Below are 22,839 nucleotides of genomic sequence, written 5' to 3'. Positions count from 1 at the left end.
GACTGAGTGTGCAGACTACATCAACACTTCTGATAGGAAATCACCTAAGGCAGCAGTGGTAATGAGATTTATGGTCTATTGTTTCTGGGAACAGCAAAAGCTGGAATATTGTCCATATATGCAGCAAAGTATGGAGCTTTTCACATTTCACTTTCAGGCCAAATGCTCATCTAGAGCAAAAATCTATTCATCACCCCTACCTTCAAGTTCACAGATCAATTGTAGCATGTTTGTAGGCTGAGTTAAAGTACATGCCTCTTCTGCTTTACCAGTGATGAAGACACTACGTTTATCTGGGCCATCAAGATTCACACACAGCAGAGCAGGCAACTGTTCATTCTACCTTCTGCTCTCCCTCAGTTCACCTGATGTTGTTGGCAGTCTGTCAGGCAACATCTGGGAAAACAAACTCGCCTCATCTGTATTCCACACATCACACATACAGTACTGCTTTATCAGCTGCTCCTTCTGCTCTGAGCCAATGCAGATCACAATGTGTTTGATGCCTATACTTTCTTGTGAGTGAACTGACATGAGATTCCACATTGGATAATGAAGTGTGGAAGCTAAGTGCTCATGTTGCACATCTTCAATAGTTAACTCTGGAGTTTCTTCATGTAAGACTGGACTGAAAAAACCACAATATCCTGTGGCCTGATATTTGTAAGCAACAGCTGTAATGGGCCTTTTTCATCTATGTTTCTCAATTATGTTTTTTTTTTTGTTGTTGTTATTTAATGTTCAAAGAAGATGATTTTCAGTTTCCAGTTATTTTGTGGGATGCATTGCCATAATAGCTACATCTACTGCATTAGGACCAAAGCTGGCTAATGTCATCATATGAAATGAATCTATATTGCCAAGTAACTTTACAGTTTGTAGTCACAGCCATATGTGACCACATAGATTTGGAAGAGTTATATGTGGGCCATACTGAGTAGAACAAGAATGAAGTCTGCAGCTATAGAATGGCTTGATTACTGGCACCATTATCAGCTGCCCACACTTCAAGAATGCTTATTGCAGATTACTAACTGCATGTAGCAAGCTTAGTTAATGGGAGAGAGTTGCACTGGCAGTACAATTCACAATCTGAACAGCTTCTAAGTTGAGGGAGAGCTTTTTAAGCACAGATATCCCTTGTGGTTATTGGCAAGGCAATGAGGAGACAGGTCGAGTTATTTTGGGGGAGGTTACAAGCATCTTCATAGAATTGACTGTTTCAATCATCAGACTAGCTGTTTAAAAGAAATATATCTCAATTGTGTTTGACCCTCTTCCTGGAAATGCTGTTATCTTGGCTCAGCTCCACAGCCAAGTCTCCTCCTCTTCCTCCCCATCCCGTCATGTGCCTCAAGGTAAGACAGACCTCTCCCTGGCCATCCTTTGCAAGGCTCCATCTCTCTTCCAAGTAGGCTGGTATTAGTTTCGCAGCACCCACCTCTAGGGAGAGAATGAATGTAAGCTCTTTGTAGTGCAGGATGAACATGAATGCCTGTGTTACCTTGCAAATGGAAAAATAAGTCTTCTCTAAATTTTAAAAGGAACATTTGACATGCTTAATTCACAGCAGCAGACAAAGTAGATTTGTCGGTTTGCTGGCCCTAGAAATTCTGGGATAATCAGTAGTACTGTGTCTTCCCTTTCTTGCATTGAAGCGTCCAGTTCTCCTCTAAAACCTGAGAGAAAACAATACCTACTGCAGAGCCTTATTTTCTACACCTTCCTTCAGGACACTGGTTGCTCTAACTCTAAGCTAAACAGCACATATTTTAAGAACTGCAGGACATGCTAAGAAACATTGCCAAATATTTTAGTCTCCAAATTCTGCCTTTTAAAAAATTAATACTCTAGTGGAAAGTGTTGCCTGAATTCTAAATAGCTACTTGAAAACAAAAAAACATCTGTACCTATTTATGGAGGACCTAACATTATGTTCATCCTCCCACTGTTCAAGCAGGAACAGGAGCAGAGGTGGGACCAGAAGCAGGACTTTTCCCAGGGCTTAAGGGCTTAAGCTAACATGCCAGCTCCTGCTGCATTAGAAGTAAGAGGCTGGAAGCTCATACTTATCCAAAGGGGAAAAACCAAGCATGAAATGAAATGTTTTCTTTAGCAGCTAAAATGTGTTCCAAAACAATGAAACATTGGTGAATGAAAGCTAAGCAGAAAATTCTCATGCTATTGTTCAGTCTAAAGCCTTTTAACTGTCAGCAATTGGTATTGATTACAGGTTTAAAAAAGAACTATAGAGGGTCGTTAAAACTGAAACATAGTATGTACTGTAGCACTAGATTCATAGATCACTTTAGAGAAAGGTACACTTTCTAGTAAATATTCCAGCATCAGCTCTACATTTTCCTAACACTGGACAGCATTATATAGCTCCCAAGTGTACAGGTGAAATACATGAACCCAAAACAATCATTAAATCCTCTCTAGAGGCTATGTAGGAAACAAATGAGGTGAGCTCCTACAGCTGTCTGTAAACAGCTCCTCTGTCTTCTCTGCTAAAACTTGCAGAATGATCTGGATGTGAGCCAGCATCATACCTGGCTTTTTAAAACTCCATTTACAGCTCTTTCCTGTCCTTTGGCAGTGTCTGTCACGTTCACCTATGCTGAGTACTACTTTATACTGTGTTTTTTGGCTACAGAAGTCAGGGAAATGGCTTGGTATGCAGTATGATGAGCTCTGAGCAAGAGTGGCAGACCTGGAAAGATGTGTTTATGCATCAACACCCGCATCCAGTAAGAAAGTGATCCCCAACCTAAAGCCTACGGCTTACATGCAAGACAGACCAGTGCTGCTTTAGGTCAACAGCCATATAAAAATTAAAATTCAGTGAAGAGTGTGGGACAAACAAGACTTTGCTCTGTTGCCTCATATCTGCACAGTGTTTTGCCTATAAATCAGCAAGTTGGGGATCACTGAAGTAAGCTCTCTTGGTTATTATTTACTTAACTAGATTGGACCATACCCAAATGACCAGAAGGAAAACACTAAGAAGTCAGTCTTGCCCAGCTGAGAGGCTAATTAAGCACTGTAAGATCCTACAGTTTGCAGAAAAGCACATGTAATATAGACACGTACAAGATTTACAAGAACAACCTCCTCCTTGATATAAAGCTACAAAGAACAGAAGGGAGATGTCTAGCTAATTAGGTTAGTATCAGCTTATGGCTTCATGTAGAAGGACCAATAAAACAAAATAAAAGGCTAGAAACAAAATATTTTTCTCAAGAATAATTTTTTCCCTTTTCCATCTCTTTCTACAAATATTTTACTCAAGATTCTACAACATGGTATGCTTTGAATTTATCCCTTAATTAGCACAGCAGTTTCCTAAATTTTGTTTTTTTCCTTGTTTCAAGGTGCTGTTCAGAACAATCTGGTAAGTCATACAAATTGTTGTCACCAACTCCAAATGCTAAAATCTGAATACTTCATTCTACCTCTAAAGCTAAAAACCATGCAGCTCAAACTCAATGCTGTGCCTTTGTGATTTAATTTAAACTATGAAAAGATAATTACTTTATGCTTTGAGTAAGTAATTTTTTCCCCTTTGGAATTCTCCTTTTTAAAACAGCATATAGATAAAAAGGCAGCTATTTCAAAATATAATATTGATAGCTCATCAGAGTGTGTGTCCTTACACCCATGCATAAGGAATGCAGGGAAGTTTAGTGTTTCCAGTAACAGGCTTGGGCTTTGTGAACAAGATACTTAAGATTCCATCATTGCTACTAGAAAGAGGTATCCTTAGTAAAACATAATGTGATCAGACACAATTCAGCCTTGGCAAAAAGAATTCTCTTGATAGCAAGTAAAATTCTAAGCTGCTAAACACCATATTCCATTAGCGGAGAAACTTTACTGATTTTAGCCATTTGGTGTCTTCTAGTTAAGTGTAACTAGGTGTACAATCATGGGTTAGAATTAGTTTTAGCCAGGGAAAATATTTTAGCCAGCAGTTCTCCCCCAAGTCCTCACTCCAGAGAGATGAATAAAAAAGGGATGACATAAAACCAGAAGTGTATGAGTAACATTTGTGTTTGTCTTTCTTTACCTTGAGCTCATCTGCATCATAGAAGTCTATGCGCACAGCAGGGACCATCCATGTCTGGAACAGAGTCGCCAGGATCTGTTTGGCAATTGCATCTGCGATGAGGTGGAAGTGGAGTGGGTTTCGCCTGATATGAGAAGGGAGAGAAATGCATTATTTCAAAGGTTTCTAATTCCTGTTGTAAAGGGACAACATCAAAACTTACAAAGCTTTATCCGTGTTTAAGGTCTCAAGGTAAAGTGTACAGCACGTTCAGTGGAGCCCTGCTCTGTGGCCAAAATGCTGAGGGGCTTACAATTTGAATAAACGTGGCAAGAATAGAAATATAGGATCAGTTTCTGGGTGGTTGTAAATAAACGTAGTTCCTTTGACTTCAGTGGAATGTGATGATTTATAACAGCTAAAGATCTGGTCCCTTCTACCAGCTCCTTAAAAGAAGGCCAAGTTAATCCCCCTTTGGGGACTTGAGCTGTAAAAGTGACTGTTTTCAGTTTTCTAGGTCAAGGTGGTAATTTATCTTTGTGGTAAGAACCGTTGAATGTGGAAAAGTGGGAGGGGAAGGGAAAGTTAAAAATAATCACCTGAATGAGGTGAAATTGCAGGACCATTGAGTTTATTCACATCTTTTCGACAAAGCAAACTTGGGGTATCAACAGCTGTCCTACGGGAATGCAAAAATAGATCTTTCAGGTGAGTGCCTTTCAGCTACTGCCACAGTGAATAGAATGGATATTGTAAATCTCCCCATGCCCTTGTGCCTAAGAGGGACAGAGGGTTGAAGAAAAGCAGGAACAAAGAAAATATTTTACTTCAAAACACTAGATTTGGGTTCACCTCTGTACTTATAGGATGCGGACTAAGTGAAAAGCTACTAAACAAGATGAGTGAAGCCAGTATCAGCAAGACTGGCAAGGTTTGACAAAGCGTATGGATTTTTCTATAGTAAAGAGACCTTGGACATTACAAATACCACGTTTAAATACCTTAATCTTGCTTCTCTCTTTAAGGGAGAGTAAACAAAAAAGTTCGATCTTTACTTAACTTCTGTGTTAGGAGTATGTAAACCTGCCAGTGGAAGTTAGCCATAATTTGTAGTCTTCCATGTTTACCCCTAGCTTAGCAACCTTCCCTGTTAGCAGAGAAACAGAGTTTGCAAAAGCCACTAAGATAGATGATTCATCTAGACTTTATCATTGGCTCAACCATTCTTCAATCCCTAAGGTGGAATAGTGGAGTCTCATTTCTGTTAAATTTATGAAAGTAAATGGGTATATTTGTTAACTGATATTTTTAATCTAAAAAGAGGAGCACTTAGTTTCAGATGCTCGTTAAAGTGCAAGATGACTGATGCTACTACATTCTGCTGTGTGAATGAGAAGTGAGGAAATCTATGTTAGTTCAGGCCAATGTACTTCCATTATACTTTTGGGCTTAACACAAAAAATAAAGGTTATTTCTTTCTCCATTTCCTGCATTAATGAACAATATGTGCTTCTCTCATTGATGCTACTCTTCTTGTTTTCATGAGTAATACTGTTTCTCACTGAACAAAGTCCAAAAGAAAATGTAAAAATACATATAATGGTTCATAGAATCATAACAGACCTCTCAGCAGAAACAGCAGATTGTTCACAGAATCATAGAAAAATTAAGGTTGGAGAAGACCTCGAAGATCATCAAGTCCAACTGTCAACCCAACACCACCATGCCTCCTAAACCATGTCCCAAGGTGCCACGTCTACACATTTTTTGAACACCTCCAGGGATGGCAAATCCACCCCCTCCCTAGGCAGCCTGTTCCAATGCCTGACCACTCCTCCTCCAGTAAACAAGTTTTTCCTAATATCCAATCTAAACCTCCCCTGATGCAACTTGAGGACATTTCCTCTCATCCTATCACTTGTTACCTGGGAGAAGAGACCAACACCCACCTCACTACAACCTCCTTTCACGTAGTTGTAGAGAGCGACAAGGTCTCCCCCCTCCTTTCCTCCAGGCTAAACAACCCCCGTGTTCCCTCAACCTCTCCTCATAAGACTTGTGCTCTAGAGCTTTCACCAGCTTCACTGCCCTCCTCTGGACATGATCCAGCACATCAATGTCCTTCTTGTACTGAGGAGCCCAAAACTGAAAACAGTATTTGAGGTGTGGCCTCACCAGTGCCGAGTACAGGGGGACAATCACTTCCCTACTGCTGCGGTCCACACTATTCCTCATATAAGCCAGGATGCTGTTGGTCGTCTTGACCACCCGGGCACACTGCTGGCTCATATTCAGACAGCTGTCAAAAAGCACACCCAGGGCCTTTTCCACCAGGCAGCTTTCCAGCCCCAAGCCTGTGGCATTGCGGTGGGTTGTTGTGACCCATGTGCAGGACCCGGCACTTGGCTTTGTTAGATGTCATACAATTGACCTTGGCCCATCGATCCCGCCTGTCCAGATCCCTCTACAGAGCCTTCCTACCCTCGAGCAGATCAAAACTCCCTCCCAGTTTGGTGTCATCTGCAAACTTACTGAGGGTGCACTCGATCCCCTCATCCAGATCATTGATAAAGATATTAAACAAGACTGGGCCCAAAACTGAGCCCTAGGGAACACTGCTGGTGACTGTCTACCAACTGGATTTATCTCTGTTCACCACAACTCCCTGGGCTCGGCCATCCACCAAGGTTTCTACCCAGCCAAGAGCACACCTGTCTAAGCCATGAGTCGCCAGCTTCTCTAGGAGAATGCTGTGGGAGATAGTGTCAAAGTCTTTGCTCAAGTCCAGGTAGATAATATCCACAGCCTTTCCCTCATCAACTAGGCGGGTCACCTGGCCATAGAAGGAGATCAGGTTGGTCAGGCAGGACCTGCCTTTCATGAACCCATGCTGGCTGGGCCTGATCCCCTGGTTGTCCTGCGTGAGCTCAGTCAAGACGAACCGCTCCATAATTTTCCCTGGTACCGAGGTCAGGCTGACTGGCCTATAGTTCCCAGGATCCTCCTTCCAGCCCTTCTTGTAGATGGGCGTCACATTGGCAAGCCTCCAGCCATCTGGGACCTCCCCTGTTAACCGGGACTGCTGATAAATGATGGAGAGTGGCTTGGCAAGCTCCTCCACCAGCTCCCTCAGTACTCTCGGGTGGATCCCATCTGGCCCCACAGACTTGTGAGTGTCCAGGTGACTCAGCAGGTCATAACTGCTTCCTCCTGGATTATGGGGGGTTTATTCTGTGATCTGTCCTTGCCTTCCAGCTCAGGGGGCTGAATATCCTGGGAATAACTGGTCTGATTATTAAAGACTGTGGAAAAGATGGCATTAAGTACCTCAGCCTTCTCCACATCCTTGGTGGCAACGTTCCCCCTGTATCCAGTTGAGGACAGAGATTCTCCTTGGCTTTCTTTTTGTTGTCAATGTATTGATAAAAACAGTTTTTGTTATCCCTTACAACAGTGGCCAGACTGAGTTATATCTGGGCTTTTGCCTTTCTAATTTTCTCTCTGCATGATCTAATGAGATCCCTGTACTCTTCTGGAGTTGCCAGTGCTGTGAGAAGCAATGTATGGCTGGATTTTGCAGTGTCAGAAAAACCGCACCTAAGATCCAGTGCAATACCCAGGGGTGTCAGTGAAACTGTTTTATTGGCTTCAAGGGTACTGCGGATCAACTTATATGCTTACAGGAAAAGCAGAAAAAGGGCTGGTTAGAAGCCTTATATATGATATAGTCATGATGGCGGAATAAACCCACAGCTGATCTGTGTTTAACAATATCCAAAACAATAGCCACAACATGTTTTCCAAAAAGACAAAGGTCTTTCAAACGCCAGCTTGCCCTGGAGTGAGGAGGAGAGTGGGAGATGCGTAGGCTGCCTGATGCTGAGCGTTCCATGACCAAGCTAAAGGGATCACAGCAATTATATCTGCTTCACCAGCCCAGCAGGAGAGAAGAGGACATCTTGGCTCATACAGACTCTGCAGTAACCAGGCACCTTGCCAAGAAAAATTGCAAAATAGCAGTGATCAGGAAATACATTTCATTAGCAGAGAAAAGGCCAAGAGAAACAAAGTACACCACCAGTGGTTTTGGGTAGAGGCAAAGCAATATCTCAAGGCAAAGCAATATCTCAAGGCACACAGGCGTTGAATATCAACACACACATTCCACATAAGGCCCTCTACATAGCAGGGGCTGAGTCTGGTATCAGGTAGGACTATTTCTCAGCTGGTGTTCTTTAGTAATTTCTTTCCCTTTTTTTCAGGGTCATTTATCTATATATTGCAAAGTAGAATAAGAAGAGAAAAAAAATCAGTTAAAACCAAGAAAACTACATCTTCTTTCAAACCACCATTTAGTCAAATGGAACTGATATAAAATATTTGAAGATGAAACACACTAGTTGAAAAGAAAAAAATCTGATATAAAGACACTCAGATGTTCAGTAGCAGTTTATACTTATCTGAATGACCCAGAGTGTATGAAACTTAAATGGGAACAAGTGGGTGACATTTTCTTAAGTTCCGCTCCTGCTGGGAAAAAGAAAAAAGGAGTAGTTGTACTCCTACACAGAAATCTTTCAAGTTGTTAGCCTCATGGTAAAGATTCAGCTGGAAGGAAAGTATGTGTCAGAGGCAAAGCAGAAGAGTATCACTGACAAAAATATATCCGCAAAACAGAATAGTGACCCGCTGACATCTACAAGTAAATATGTATCAGCCACAGAAAATTTTACTCCAGACGAGATTTTAGTTATGTGAAATGTGAGGTTTAGCATGATACCAGAAGCCAACAGAGCACAGACTCAAACCTGGAAGACCTTCTGAAGGTAACAGTACTAGCATACACACAGATGACATCTTTTACCTCTTCTGGTGTCTGCAATATGCAAAGCCTAAAAGATATGGATTGTTTTGAAGTGTTCATGAAACAAGTTCAGAAGTGTAAAGATCAACCAGCATCCATTGTAAAGGATACAGAAGAGATTCTGTAAGATGAGAAATCTTTCTCAAGAGATATGAGAAAGGGATGTCATCTTTCCTCTTAATTATTTGCCAACCTGACTGAATCACTGGCTGTAAGAATTAGGGGTGACAGGATATTGTGAAAGATCCCGCTGAAAGCTACATTTCATTAGACTCAGATTACCATTTGGTGTCAGTGAAGGCTATTCCATTCTTCTGACTGGACTTTTTCCAGACACAGACATTTCAGGATATGAAGTTTGTAAAACTGAAATCAAACTGTACGGCTCCTCCGATAAGTTAAGGGTTAGCCATGTGGAGAGCTATCCTTCACAGGTATTTAGCAGGTACAGTTTATGAAGTTTGGGAGATACCTGAGTCTTCCAGAGGGAGGTTTGAGAGTTCCTCATTTGGGTAACAAGGAAAAGTGCCATGGCCTTTGAAGAATTTTAATGAGCAGCTGAAGACACTAAAGTTTGCTAGAGGAAGCCGAGCGACATGAAACTGGAAAAATACAACACTCTAGTTAAAGAAAAACCCAACTTCTTTCTGATGTGAAGGTAGATCAAGTTATGAAAAGGATTTCAATTCTGTGGTTTCCCACAATAGCAGAGGAGTTCAAGAGATGAGCCTACGGGTTCTTTCCAATTCCCTGAGCCTCAGGACTTCCGTGCAGCATGTCTTTCTTGGATTGAAGGGAACCTGGAGTCAAGTCTCAGAGGAAGTGATGACCAGCACAAACCTCCTCTACCCTCATTCCAAATATGAGGTGGATTCCTCTGACTTCAATTTCTCTAATCAGCTCAAAGCACACCTGTGTGTTGTATATATTTTTAATATATGTTATCCCTTAGAAGTCATTTTTCACTGGGCACATCAAGAGAGCAAAAGAACCACACACAGTAGAGCTTGGTTATATCTTGTACTGCTAGAAAGCACTGTACTGTAAATGGTGACGGTATATGCAACAATGGAATAATATAGGTCAATATATGACAAAGGTGATAAACTTCTCTTACAAAATTAATAGGTTTTGGAAAATTCCCAGTATTCATGTGAATTCGTATGTTTGGAAGTCAAGGTTTCTAGTGTCCTAGGTTTCAGAACAGACAGCCCTTGAACTCTGAGCCTCAGGTCTTCTAATTTTTCACTACAGAAGCAGGCATTGAAACAGCCAGAGGATTTCCCCCAAGGTCCAGAAATCACTCAATCTCGTTTACCTCAAAGATTCTGAACACCTTAATTTTTACCAACTACAACTTTTCACAGTTTCTGCTACATGGAAAATGCTGATGTGCTGTCTTAATGCAGAAGAATGCCATTTCAAAATATGGGTATTTCCCATCAAGTGGAAATTTAAGGTTTTAACCACTCTATTTAGAAAACTGCAAATCTTCATATATTAAATTATTTTCACTTATCTTAAGATCAGAACACTATCTGACAAAGTAAACCATACGTAAAGAGCACGCATTCATTTTCTTAAATTGCTTTCCTCAAAAGTGAATGAAAAGAGATTCTGGCCAAGTTTTTCAAGCATGGATGCTTAAATATAGGTTTTTAGGCCCAAATATAGGAGCTTAAATGAATGCTCTCATTTTCAGAATTGCTGAGGTCCTATAAAGTTTAGTAAAATGAAGTCAGTAATTTTAAAAGTCAGGCTGTGAATTTAGAAGCCTATTCCGAGGTACCCGTTTCTATATATATTTTTATAATGACGTCTTATTTTTACATTTCAAAACTTCTTATTCTTCATCAGAGTTTAGATCTGCTTGCTCAAGCATTTGTGGCCCATTCTTTTTGAACAGCCACTGCTGCAGAGTTAAATACAAAAATCTACAATTGAAAAAGGGAGTAGTGAACCAAGACTCACTCTTCCCTTCTGTATTATCCCATAGCTCAATTGTTAGCAATTCAAAAAGCAGCTGCTTAGTTGCACAGTTCTCTCTCTGCAACAGAGGAATTTTATTTTCTGAGAATATAAAAAGGTCAGTAGCCCAGGGGGTTTATTTCCAAAACCTATACTTTATTAAGGGAAGCACAACAAGGTAATACCTTTTATATCTGTAACAAATGGTTACAAGAACTTCAAACAGAAATTATAAAAGGCAGCTTGGGATTTTTTTTCCTAATGCCCATATGACAATCCCTTTCTCACACAGGGAGAATTTTAATGTGAAAATCATTACAGATTTTTCATACCCCTTCACAACCAGCATTGATTAAAATGCTCCCCAAACTACTGGAGGGATCCTAAAGATGCTCTATCTGCTCATTCATGGATCTTCTTGTTTTGTGTTAAGTTATAGAAGCACTTTGGGAAATAATAAGATATTTCATGGGCAGATTTTTTTAAACATTGCTTTCTCCATTATGCCTCCATTGTTAGGACAGCTAGAAATTGCATAAAGAAGTGTGTATCAGTGATGCATGTATATGGATCAAAGAAATCAGTTCATGCTTTATATTTTTTGCCAGAAGAATCTCCCACAAAATAGACTGACATGTTAGAAAAGTTGGAAACAATGACAGAGGTTTTAAATTCTCAAATTAACTCCATTAAGGCAAAGTGGTCTCGGTGGAATACACCCATTAGATTACATAAGCTTTAATTACCAGGCAGTGTTGACTTGTGACTCTTACTTGGAAATTGCATGTAATTCTTTTTATTTAATTTAGATTTTCATTTGGTTTGCCTTATTCTACTGGCTCTGAGAAAGAAGCTTATTATTCATACAGCAATCTATAACACAGTTTAATATTCTAATTTTAAAAATGCTTAGACATATGCTCAATTTTAAGGTTATAAGCAGCCTTCTTAAAGCAAAGAAGCTACTTTGTATTAGAAAGCATTTGTCTAGTTGGCTGGTTTTGTTTACACTACGAAACCCCATCACCATTACTATGCCACTATTGCTGTTGGATAGATGGAGCATACAGCTAAAGAAGTAACCACAACAACTTCTCCAAAGAAGAGGTACTAACGGGGGGGGGGGGGGGGGGGGAGCGGCAGGGGAGGGCAGTATTAGCTGGCACAAAAGAGAAGTTAATTTTTCACAGATTCTAGGCTGACCTAGCTGTCAGCAACATATTATAATTGTGTAATTCAGGCCTTTCCATGTTCCCACATGAAACCTGGTGTTTAGCATGTCTTTGGAAAAGAGTACACTGAAAATCATTTTAGCCTTTACTCAGGTTAAGACTTACCTAAGTAGAGACAGAAATGATCTTTGCAATATGAAACTATAACTAGCAGGCTGTTTCTGTGGCACTCTAAGCATTACAGTTTTCAGAACCGGAGTAAAACATTGAAAATGACCAACGTAACTTGGATCAGTTCTCACAAAAGTTTGAAGGAGAGTTATTATCCACAGGACACTGCTTCAGTTTTGAAAAAGAAATGCAGATGCTTTTTGCATACTAGTATACACACTGTTACCAAAAGCACTTGCATTTCGTTTTGCCCATTTGACCCAAGATCTTTAATTTCTAGTGTTCAGACTTTTGCTTTGAAAAAACTAAGGTGAACCTGCACTTAGGACACAGTGATATGAGCTTGGCTGTGTTAAACTGGCTCAGAGAGATTTTTCAGCCCTGCAACATCTATAAAATCTGTCATAATTAGGAACTTGATGCCCAAGAGAGGAAAGCAGGGAAGCAGAGTAGGACTGAGTACTCATTCTACAAGCTTCCCTCTGTGCAGCACTGCCAATGCATATTTATCACAGTCTGCAAACCCTGCACTATCCCAGCTCTACTAAGTCTCCTCCTGAGAACAGACTGTCAGTTATATCAAACTGGGTGTTAAAAGCTGCTGGGACTTTGTGGCTTGAGCATACGTTTTCTAAAGACAAAACTGGAATCAAGCTCTTTTTCCATTGGGAATGAAATGAATTTCTGAACTATGGTGTCCTTATACGGAATCAGCTACACCACCCCTTCCCTCTCCTCTTCCCACTCTCTGGAACCCGAAGACAGAGATAGTTTCACACTCTCAAATGGTTTGAGCGAGTAGCTTGCCTAAGTCTCACAATATATTTGGTATGACTAGAATCAGAAACTTGCTTTTTTAGACCTGGGGAGAGCTGAAATGTTCAATATGCAGCATTTGCTGTACATTCATGCAAGAGCAAAGAGACAGCACACCCCATCTACAGAAACTCCTGTAGTTTTTGTTCTTAATGACCTAGTACCCCTGCTGTTTTCTGTCTCTATCTAGCACACTAGCTCAAAGTTGGAGGTATAACAAATACATTAGTGCATGGAGGGAGGATGATTAGACTGACATGGCCTCTTTTTCTCAGAATTTTTCTGTTATAGAAGTAGGGATTCCCTACAGAAGTAGGGAATTTAGGTCCCTCTTTTTGTATCAAAATGCACAGCTAGAAGGTGCTTTAATTACTAAACTAGATGGAAATACTAATAAAAGTACATGACAACTCCATGAATTCCAGAAGGATTCACTGAAATCAGTACTCTTACAACAAACACCAAGTGATGTGCAGCAGGAACAGGTGAGGTTATTAAGTCCAGTTGCTTTGAGGGGCCAGTTGTTTTACCAGTAGATTGTATTCAGGGTGTTGCAGGGCAGGATTGAGGTCTAAAGGTACTGTTGCCGAAGGAGAACATACACTATGCCTGACTACATAATAGTGAAAGCTGTGATTTCTACACAAGCATCTTTCAATTATAAAATACACTCTTACACTCTTGTTACAGGCAAATTCTGCACCTGCTGTATCAGGTTTGACTGAACACTGACCATCACAAACTTCAAAAAAGAAAAAAAATCTCTTTGACAATATGTTTCGAGGCATGTTCATTCTGTTTTTGCAAAATTATATTTGAGATTGAATGTGATGATCCTACAAATGAAGGAGCAGTAGTCTAACTTTAGAGATTAGGATAAAACAAGCAAACTTCTCCACTGGAAACACACAGTCCTTTCAAATGTCCGTTTTGCTTGGCTTACTGGAAAATGCCAGCTAGGATGCATCCCCTGGTGCACATTTAGAGGTTAGAAGAAGAGACATTTCCATGTCCATTTTCACTGATGACCCTCAGGTCAGATGGTGAACTTGCCACTGATGTTATAAAGCATCCACCATCTGAAACAACTACCTCCAACTTTCCTCATACCTCCTAATGCAGTTATCATGACCGTCTCCATCCTTCTTTCCTACGACTGAACAGGTCCTAGCAATTAAAGAAGCCTTCTTTGCAATCATCATACTTTTTGAAGTGCGTAAGAGTCTCCAAGATAATATCGTTTGTACATGGCAACCAGTGCAAGGAATCTTTGTTCTAAACCCATTTTCAGCTGAGTTTGTTGTTAGTTTGTTGTTTATTTTCCAGGCTTCTTCACCTTTGCCACTCCAAAGATAAAGATCCAAGAAAGGAGCGTTTCTGAGGCATGGACCTCTGCACATGCAGCTATAGCATCAACAGATGCTTAAGAGGCCTGTGTTTCTAGAAGATAAGGAAGAAATGTCTGCAAGAAGCTCTGTCCATTATTTGAGAACATCTTTCCTTTCTAGCAAACAATTTAATGCCTAGTGAGAAATGCTAGTTCTGGGCAGGAATGGACTTAGATTTGTCTTTAAGTATGTTCTGAGCAAACAAGTGAGACAGGTTATCTTGAATGTAACTAACTGTACTAAAGTTTCATTAGCTATACTGGACTTTATCTTGATCGCCTCTGCTGAGCTAGACAACTCCATTGAGATCAGCAGTGCTGCTAGACAAACAGCAAATATGTCTGTCTCAACAAGGGCAGAATCAACCAGGCTTAGAAATACCAAGTTACTTCCCTTTGTTTTGGTTTCATATTTTCAATTAAATATATTTCCAAATCACATAATTCTGCCATATAATGACAGTATTGTTTATAAGTTTGCTAACTGTTCAGATGAGTGGCTTATGTAAAACAGGGACATTTCCTTTAAAGTAACACAGAAAGAGACTGTTTAAACCTTTGAGCTGTGAGATTCCTATTATTTAGAGCACATTTGGAAACCTACAGAATATTAAAAGTCTTCTCAAAATGGATGCAAGTATTAGGAGAGAAAAACACCAAGCAGCTAACCACTAAGACAACTCCCATCACCATAAAAAATGCTTATTTGCAAGAAACCCCTTAGGAACAACAACCAAAATAGACAAAACACCCCACATCTTTGCAATATAAAGCCAGTTTACACAGAATAATTCAGAAGTCTGGAAATAGATACAGTTTTAAAACTTAACAGGATTTTAACATTCAGAAAAATTCTGCACAGCACATGAAACAGGTTTTTACTGGTATTTCATTATATTTATTTTAGCATTGTCTTTCCTGCTCCTAGCCCTCATCTAACATGAACATGCTAATTCTGGAAAGACATGCAACAGGCTATCTGCTGATAGTGAAAGTTGCTCACATATTTTGGAGAATTTCTCCTCTTCACCTGTACTGTAGCCAACCTCTTAAACAATATTTACGGAGGCTTTTCCCACATTCCCATTCACACAAGGTGAGCATTTACATTCTTTTATGAAGCTTACCAAAAATGGGTAATAGGTAAAATGGTGTACTAAAACCATTGTAAAGGAGTCACTAGTAAGACTGTTCCAGCAGCAGATTGGAGGCAAACATAAGGAGCATGGTGGGGTACCGGAATGCCTGCTTCCAGCTAGCTCTAAGAAGATATTAGCACATGACATGGACAAGAGTCATCCTCGCTGGTATAAAACATCATTCAGTATAAAGTAGTGCATTGAAACTGCCTCCTTAGTAAACTCTTTATGCATGTTTTATTAGTCTGTTTGTCCTGTTTGAGTCAAACAGTCTGGTTAGTCTCTCAGGCTCCCATTTTTATTCACTTTCTGCAACACTGTTGGAAAACAGCTCTGGGAGACATTGCTAAACTGGACAAGGGATATACGCATATGCCCATACACGGTTTAATATTATGTCTCTTTTTCTGTAGGTGCTGTTTATTAAGTGAATTGGTTGTTTTGTCTTCATTGTACATTCATGCATCTCAATTGTGTGGTCTAACTGTGCTCCATGTGCTAAAACCAGGTTGCAAAGTCTTCTGAGGGGCTGCACGTAGCTTGTCCAAAGCCAGAATAAATAATGGTACTTTAATGAAATAATACTGACTATAGTAACAGGTTTACTTATGAAAAATGAATGTCTAAATGGGAAGCTGGGATAGTCAAGTAACCAGTGTGTATTTATGTGTATGGCTTTCTAATTACCATCTACACCTGTGCCATAAACTGACACCTGAAATAGGCTGAATGAATACAGTGGTGGTATTATTATTATTATTATTATTATTTTACAACATTCAGGAGTGTGCAGATGCTTTACAGTATAGATAGATACTGGCACTATTCTCACAATGCAACAGGAGTAGCAAGTGGATCTCTGATCCCTCTAATTCACTGCAGAAATCTTTATACAGGTGACTCTATTTGTGGCTTTAACATAGATTTTCTAAAGACAAAACTGGAATCAAAAGCAACCAGGGAAGGGAGTCTGACTTTCTTTTGAAGTAAGACAGTAAATGTAAAAAGAGCTTATTTAGCCATAATCAGATATACGATATACAAGAAAAGAAAGCTACCTTTACCTGTGAAATAAGACAGACTTGACAAGTGTGACAACATCCCGACTGGCATTGTACCCTGCGCAAACAATGGCAACGTGGATGGTCTGTGGGAGAAAAGGAACAAAAGGAACAAAAATTAAAGCCTGCTCCTGTGTTCTATCATTCATTAAGGAAAGCACATACATGTCAGTGCTATTATTTAGTGTGGCGATTGTTTAGGATTTGAGTGGGCGTTTTGCAGCTTGAGGCAGTTTGTTAAAAACATCTTAATTGAGTTATGACACCATCATCATTCCAAAGTCATTACTATCCCTAAATTACATCAGATGTCTGAACAGAATTGCATTTATTAGCTAAGAGCATATGTGTGTGCATGTGTACACACACACATACCTACTCAGCAGCACACAAAATTCTGAGTATGCAAACATGCAGACACTTTAACCTTCTGAACTGAAGCTTAAAATTATACCTGATCATTAGAAGCAGATATACTCTTAGAAATTTTGCATCCTTTCCAACTCAAGTACAGCTACTATGGAGAGGGAGAGCAGGCTCTGGTGGATGAGCATGAGTGAGACAATTGGTTTGCCAGGGACTGAGTGCATCCCAGTGATAAGACAGGACACGAGCTACGAAGGCAGGTCGTCACTTCCCTGCCTGTGACTACCAGTAAGGGCTGTACAGGCTGTACTGGGCAGTGTTAATGTGATGTTAAATACAATCCACACACACACATTCTCCCACCCCAGCACCTTGGAGAATTATCGCTTATTCTGTGCCTTCTTACCTCCCTTTTAATATGAGGCAGAGATTTACTCACCTCTTCAAGAGGAAAGGGAAAATTGAAAAGGCGCTACTAGCCTTTATTATTAAGGTAGCAATAATTTGAAAAATGTTGTTAAGTTACTCTTCTCTGGTTTTAAAATTAGCCATTGCTATCCCCTGGGGACAAAGGAAAATTAATCTTAGCAAGTTTCAACTCCAGCTTCCGCATTTTTCTGTTTCTTAGGGGTCACAGAAATGAAGGAGAGTTCACCATGCTGGCAGCACAAAGCTGCGATTGGGGACACAGCTGTGAAACTGCAGGGAAGCCTCATTTGGCTTCCATTTGAAGCTTGGTTAGCTGGTTTCTCACACATGCAGCTCTCATTTTCCACAGAAAGCCCACTACGCAGAGAACAAATGAGGAATTCTGCCTCCTCACATAGTCATAGGTTCCCAAAGTCTGGCTTGTAACAGAAGCAGATTTACACAAGAGGTGGCATGTGTTGGGCGCATCTAAAGAGTCCATAGCCCGATCCATTAACATCGCCTGGTACAGGGCACAATCTGAATCATATAATTGCCAAGTGGCTGTGCCATTGTGCGACCCCCACATAAATATTGCAGCTACCTCAAGCCCTAGTGTGCCTCACAAGCTGAGGCACACTGAAGATCTGAGGTTTTAAGAGGCCTTGAATTAAACAGGGCAACTGTCTGTCCAGAGTGGTGTGAGAAAAAAAAGATATTGCAGTACACTTTGCTCTGTGAGGTATTCAGCACTTTAAATTTCTGTTAAAGTCAATGGGAGTTGAGCATGCTCAGCATTTTGCAAATTTGATTGCATTTCTCTCTTGTGATAACAATAGGGGAGAACAGAGGCTGCTTATTGACAACTTTTATTGCAGCAGTGGTTTGTACCATACTTGTTGACGTGGGCTCTTGTGGGTGCACACATTCCTGACAGTGCACACACTGCCTCCTCTCTGGTTGCCACCTGGTCTCTCTCAGGCTCTTGGAAGACCTAAGATCCTTCCCTTCAATGCCAATTAAAATCAAATTATCTGAGAATGGTTTCATGCCTGCTTTAAACACTTCACCTGAAGACACTGAACCAGACATAAACATTTAATGGGTTTTGACAGAACGGCACTGTCCTATCACCGTCAGCATCATTTTATAATACCTCTACTTGTCAGAAAAGCTCTCCTCACAGCCTCTCTCTCTACCTTTCAAATCCCCACAAAACCAGAGCTTATTCTGTCAAGGACTTCCTGCATCTGTTCTTCTTTTCCTAAATCTCTTTCTTTCAAAATTAAGAGTATGCTTTCCTTGGTGTATCTTAGCAGGTGCTGATGCCTTGCATGCCGTTTCAGCCAGGGCACAGCGAGAAGACAGCACTTGTGGCTTTTCTGAATGTCCTTCTCCATTTCAGAGACAGAGGCATGCATATACCTTCTGCTCAGCCCCTCTGTGGTGACTGATCCTATTTAGTACTTCTATTCCTGCCTGCAATCAGCTATAGGAAAGAGCAATAATCCTCAAAGACAACAGAAATCTAGTCCTTTTTTTCCAAAGTTTTTGCCTGCAGCATGCTGCAAGACTCAGCCTGTTCCTCCTTTCCTTGATTCACTTTCCTCTCCCTCATTGATTTAACTGTTAAATAAAATAGTGGGAAAATTTATGTCAACATGAGCTCAACAACCTGAACTGTCTGCAGATGTTTGCATCCTAACGAAGAAGTTTTATTTCCAGTTTTCTCCATGCTTGTTCCAATTACATGTTTGGAGAGAGAGCAGCTGGCTGTAGTCAAATCCTGGCAAGACAGCACAATAGTGTCTGGAAGAAGGAAGTGCTTCAAAGAACTTGCATCCTCCTGAGTATACTGTAAGCATCAGCTCCCAGATTATGAAACTGGTCAGCAGCATCATTGTTCTCTCAAGCTCATTTTCCATCTATAGACAGCTAGTAGATTGTATCCCACCAGAACTGGCCACTGTGGTTCAAACAACCTCCAGACTTGGTGACTGCAGCTAACACCTAGAAGTGAAGCCAGATAAGCTGAGAATGTTCCAGTTTCCACACCATGCAGCAGCCCGTCTGCTTGGTTCAATATGTCCCTCCAAGCATCTCACACCAAGGCTTTGCGTGCTACACTTGCTCCTCAGTGTTTACAATCCATGATAATTCTAGTTGTCAAACTCTAGCCTGGATATTCAGAAGTCACTGTGGGACTAAACTGAGCTCCTTGAAAGTGTCCATCCTCTGAAAAAAACTCATTTTAAACTCAGTGATAGGCATGTTCATCACCAGTAGATATTGCAAGAAGTCTGGACACAGGCCATTCACTGGAGCTGGTTTTAGACAATGGAATTAACTGCGGCAACAGATGAAATGATGATACAGCTTGCTCTCCAGACTCAATGAATTCTTCCTCCGATTATACAGACAGATAGGAATAGCTGATCGAAACACTGTGGAAGTTAATCAAGCTGTTCTTCCTATAGGCTGGGGATCAGGGACACAAAGAAACCATTCTTGATTTCAAACAGTTTAGGGAACGCTTAGGCACAGGTACTGAAGGCATTTAAGAAAGTTAAGCTTGTTTAGGACAGGGAGTTTAAATAATCCAAGGTGCAGGCTAACATGGTTTAGAAACTATTACTTTAGCCACTACAGACCAGGAAAAACTTCTGACAGCAGTATTTCATATAAGTCCCACTTGGGTAATATTAATGGGAAGAAAATATCCAAAACCACATGAAGAACTGGGCCTTTAATCCCATGCTGATGAGGAGTATAAGGTGCCTAGATAAACAGATGGGGTTTTTTTCCTCCTCAGGCTACTTTTTGGAATGGTGAAATAATGAGCTTAACAAACTCTAATTAGTTCTTATTGCTAAAAATAATCTTTGGTAAAGCATTTCATACTTCAATAATTTTCCAGTAATACTAGCCAGGCCTTCTATTGCAGTTACTTAATCCTTCATAAATAATTTTTGAATGTGGTTAAGAGATATTGAAAGCATGTTATGAAAATGTAAATATGCTACAAATGTTTTCCAAGGCAGGTAACATCTGCTTTTCCTGTGGTTTACAGTGCTTAAGTTGGTGGGGGCCTTTTGCTTGTGGCTCTGGAGCACTACACACTTGACCCTATTGAGCAACACCACTGAGAATAGTAACAATAACAAATACGCCTGCAAAAATGCTTCAAATGTTAAGTATTCTGCTAACCTACTAAATGCTGTGTTGCTTATTAACCATTTTCTAATACATAATCTCTTTTAAAAATATTTATAAATGCACACTTAATTCAAACTAAATGCCCAGTTTATGGAGGCATGGGCTGAAAAGATACTGAGGTAACATCGTAAGAAAGAGTCATATAATTCTGTTAGCTTCCATCGGCATTATCCTTTTCTTCTGAAGCCTGTTATTTGTGCCTATGTCTGTGTATGGACTACTGTTATTTATATTTCCAAGGTTTGTGTTAAAATTGTCTCCTATGGGGAAGGCATGACAGGGATCTGCTCCTCCAGGGAGAAGGCCCTTGGTTGGAACTTTTTTCCTTGCAGTATAATGCTGGTCCATTTTACAATATCAGAACAACTCTCCTTCGATGCAACAGAGTAGGAAGCAGTGGCTGGAATGCAACAAACCCGCTATTTATTCATATAGATCACAATTATTATCACACAGATTATGCTTTATCAGATATTTAATGTTCATTCATTGTAACTGCATCTTCAAATGTTTGAATCATCCCAAATTAGATTCTGAAATGTCAGCTTCAGTAAATCTCAAAGAACTGCCTTAATGAAATAAACAAACTATTCCCAGCTCTCTTTGTCTCCCTCAGAGCTCCAATCTTCTTCTCAGGACCCTTGTCTCTTTCTACCTAATTTGTTGACTCTTGCTGTGATATATTCCAGGGTCAGAGGCTAAAAAAAATTTAGTTTACGCTGCTGAAACACTGAAAACAGAGGGTGAACACGGTCAAGATACCACTCACACATACATGGAACCAGAATCTACAATAATAGGATAAATGATGAGACCTCTGGCAAATCTGATAATAAGGAAGTTTAATTTTAACTTCCATTGCTGTTACTGAATTGCTGAGTGAATTCCTTAAGAAAAAGAAGAAAAAGCTATTTCATTATCAAAATAGTGTGCAGTGAGATAGGGAGTTGGCAAATAAAGTGAAGTTTTGTGTTTTATATAACCCTTGCCTCCGGCACAATGCTAAACCCCACTGAGCAAGTAAATTTATAGGCAAAACACATTATAACTGGAAAGGCCACTTAAACTATTCCTCCTTTAAGCTGCTATTTTTGTGTCCCAAATTGGTTGGTACATTGAACAACCAAGAACTGAGATTCAGCTCATCACTGCTTGGCATGATAATAAGGGAGAAGCAAGGTTTGCTTATTGACGGCCTGAACCTTCCCTTATTAAAAGAAATGCCAAAATGCTTACAGGGAGGAAAATCAGACCCTTGTTATCGGGAGGAGGGAAAATGAAAAACAGGCTCCTCCTTTTCCCTCTCCTTAAAATAATGTCGGTTCCTTTTTCCACACTGATGGACAAAGATGTCTGATGGGAAAGCAATAACTCATTTTTAAATTATATTTGCCCATTAAATAGGCTTTATGTGAAAAGATAATTAGGACTTCCTTTTCTCTTCCAGTTTTCTTTCAACTTTTATCCTCCAAGTGGCAGAAAGTAAGATAAAAGGTGATATGGTATTATCCTCTTTGTAGAAATAAATGGAGGAATTATTTTTCATATCTTCACCATCTGGGATTGGCATAAGGCCTTTAAGCAAGACTTTCTGTTTTGGATCTACCCATATTCGGAACTGTCATCATTCAGATATCTGAAAACTAAATAGCTGGATGACATCCACAAAACTACAGACGTAAAATGGGGAAAACCAAACCAAAACAATCCCTGAAAACCTTCTTAGAAACAGATCTCCTGTTCCCTGAAGCTAACCACACCTCTTGTGCACAGCTCACACAAAGCAGGTGGTTCCACAGTAGCATCTAGATACACTCCAGAAAGTGACTTAAAAGCACAGGCTGGCTCCAGAAGCCACGAATTAATTCATGGTAAACCCTGAACTGTTCTAGTACAGATACACAAACAAAACAATAAGGCTTTTCAAAGCACTGTGTTGCTTTAATTAAATTTAGAAACATGAGGCGAGTTTGCCACAGTTCTTTTATCAGCACGGCTGTACTTAAGTCAGCTTGGAACAAGGCTTTGATTTTTACACCAGGTTTGAGGACACAAGAATGAAAAAGATAGTAAACTCTGATTAAATAATAACTCAGAAATATTCAGAAAATTAAATGTTTTAAAGTTTTTAGAAGAATAATAAAAAAACTATCTAAAAAGTTGTGCCCAGTAGTCCTTTAAGAGGCTGGATTCAGAGCAGAAAGTTCCAGGGGGACGGAGATT

The 22,839-nt window shown here is 40.1% G+C and overlaps 1 protein-coding gene across 4 annotated transcripts in view; it reads right to left on the bottom strand.

The window, feature by feature from the left end:
• The window catches only part of LARGE1 (LARGE xylosyl- and glucuronyltransferase 1), a 291,802-nt gene that overhangs the window by 124,571 nt on the left and 144,392 nt on the right, over window positions 1-22,839 (bottom strand). For 3 of the 4 annotated variants that reach the window (XM_064455719.1, XM_064455722.1, XM_064455713.1), the window contains 2 exons: window positions 16,630-16,712; window positions 4,070-4,193 (listed from right to left, as the gene is read on the bottom strand). In XM_064455719.1, coding sequence (XP_064311789.1) covers window positions 4,070-4,193; window positions 16,630-16,712 — 207 coding nt within the window. Of the gene's footprint in view, window positions 1-4,069; window positions 4,194-4,647; window positions 4,751-16,629; window positions 16,713-22,839 lie in introns of those variants that run through there. The other variant, XM_064455726.1, reaches the window with a different exon arrangement.

This window comes from Phalacrocorax carbo, chromosome 1, assembly GCF_963921805.1.
Source record: "Phalacrocorax carbo chromosome 1, bPhaCar2.1, whole genome shotgun sequence".
Classification (NCBI taxonomy): Eukaryota; Metazoa; Chordata; class Aves; order Suliformes; family Phalacrocoracidae; genus Phalacrocorax; species Phalacrocorax carbo.
The sequence above is the reverse complement of the archived record's forward strand: the minus strand, read 5'-3'. Positions and strand labels throughout refer to the sequence as shown.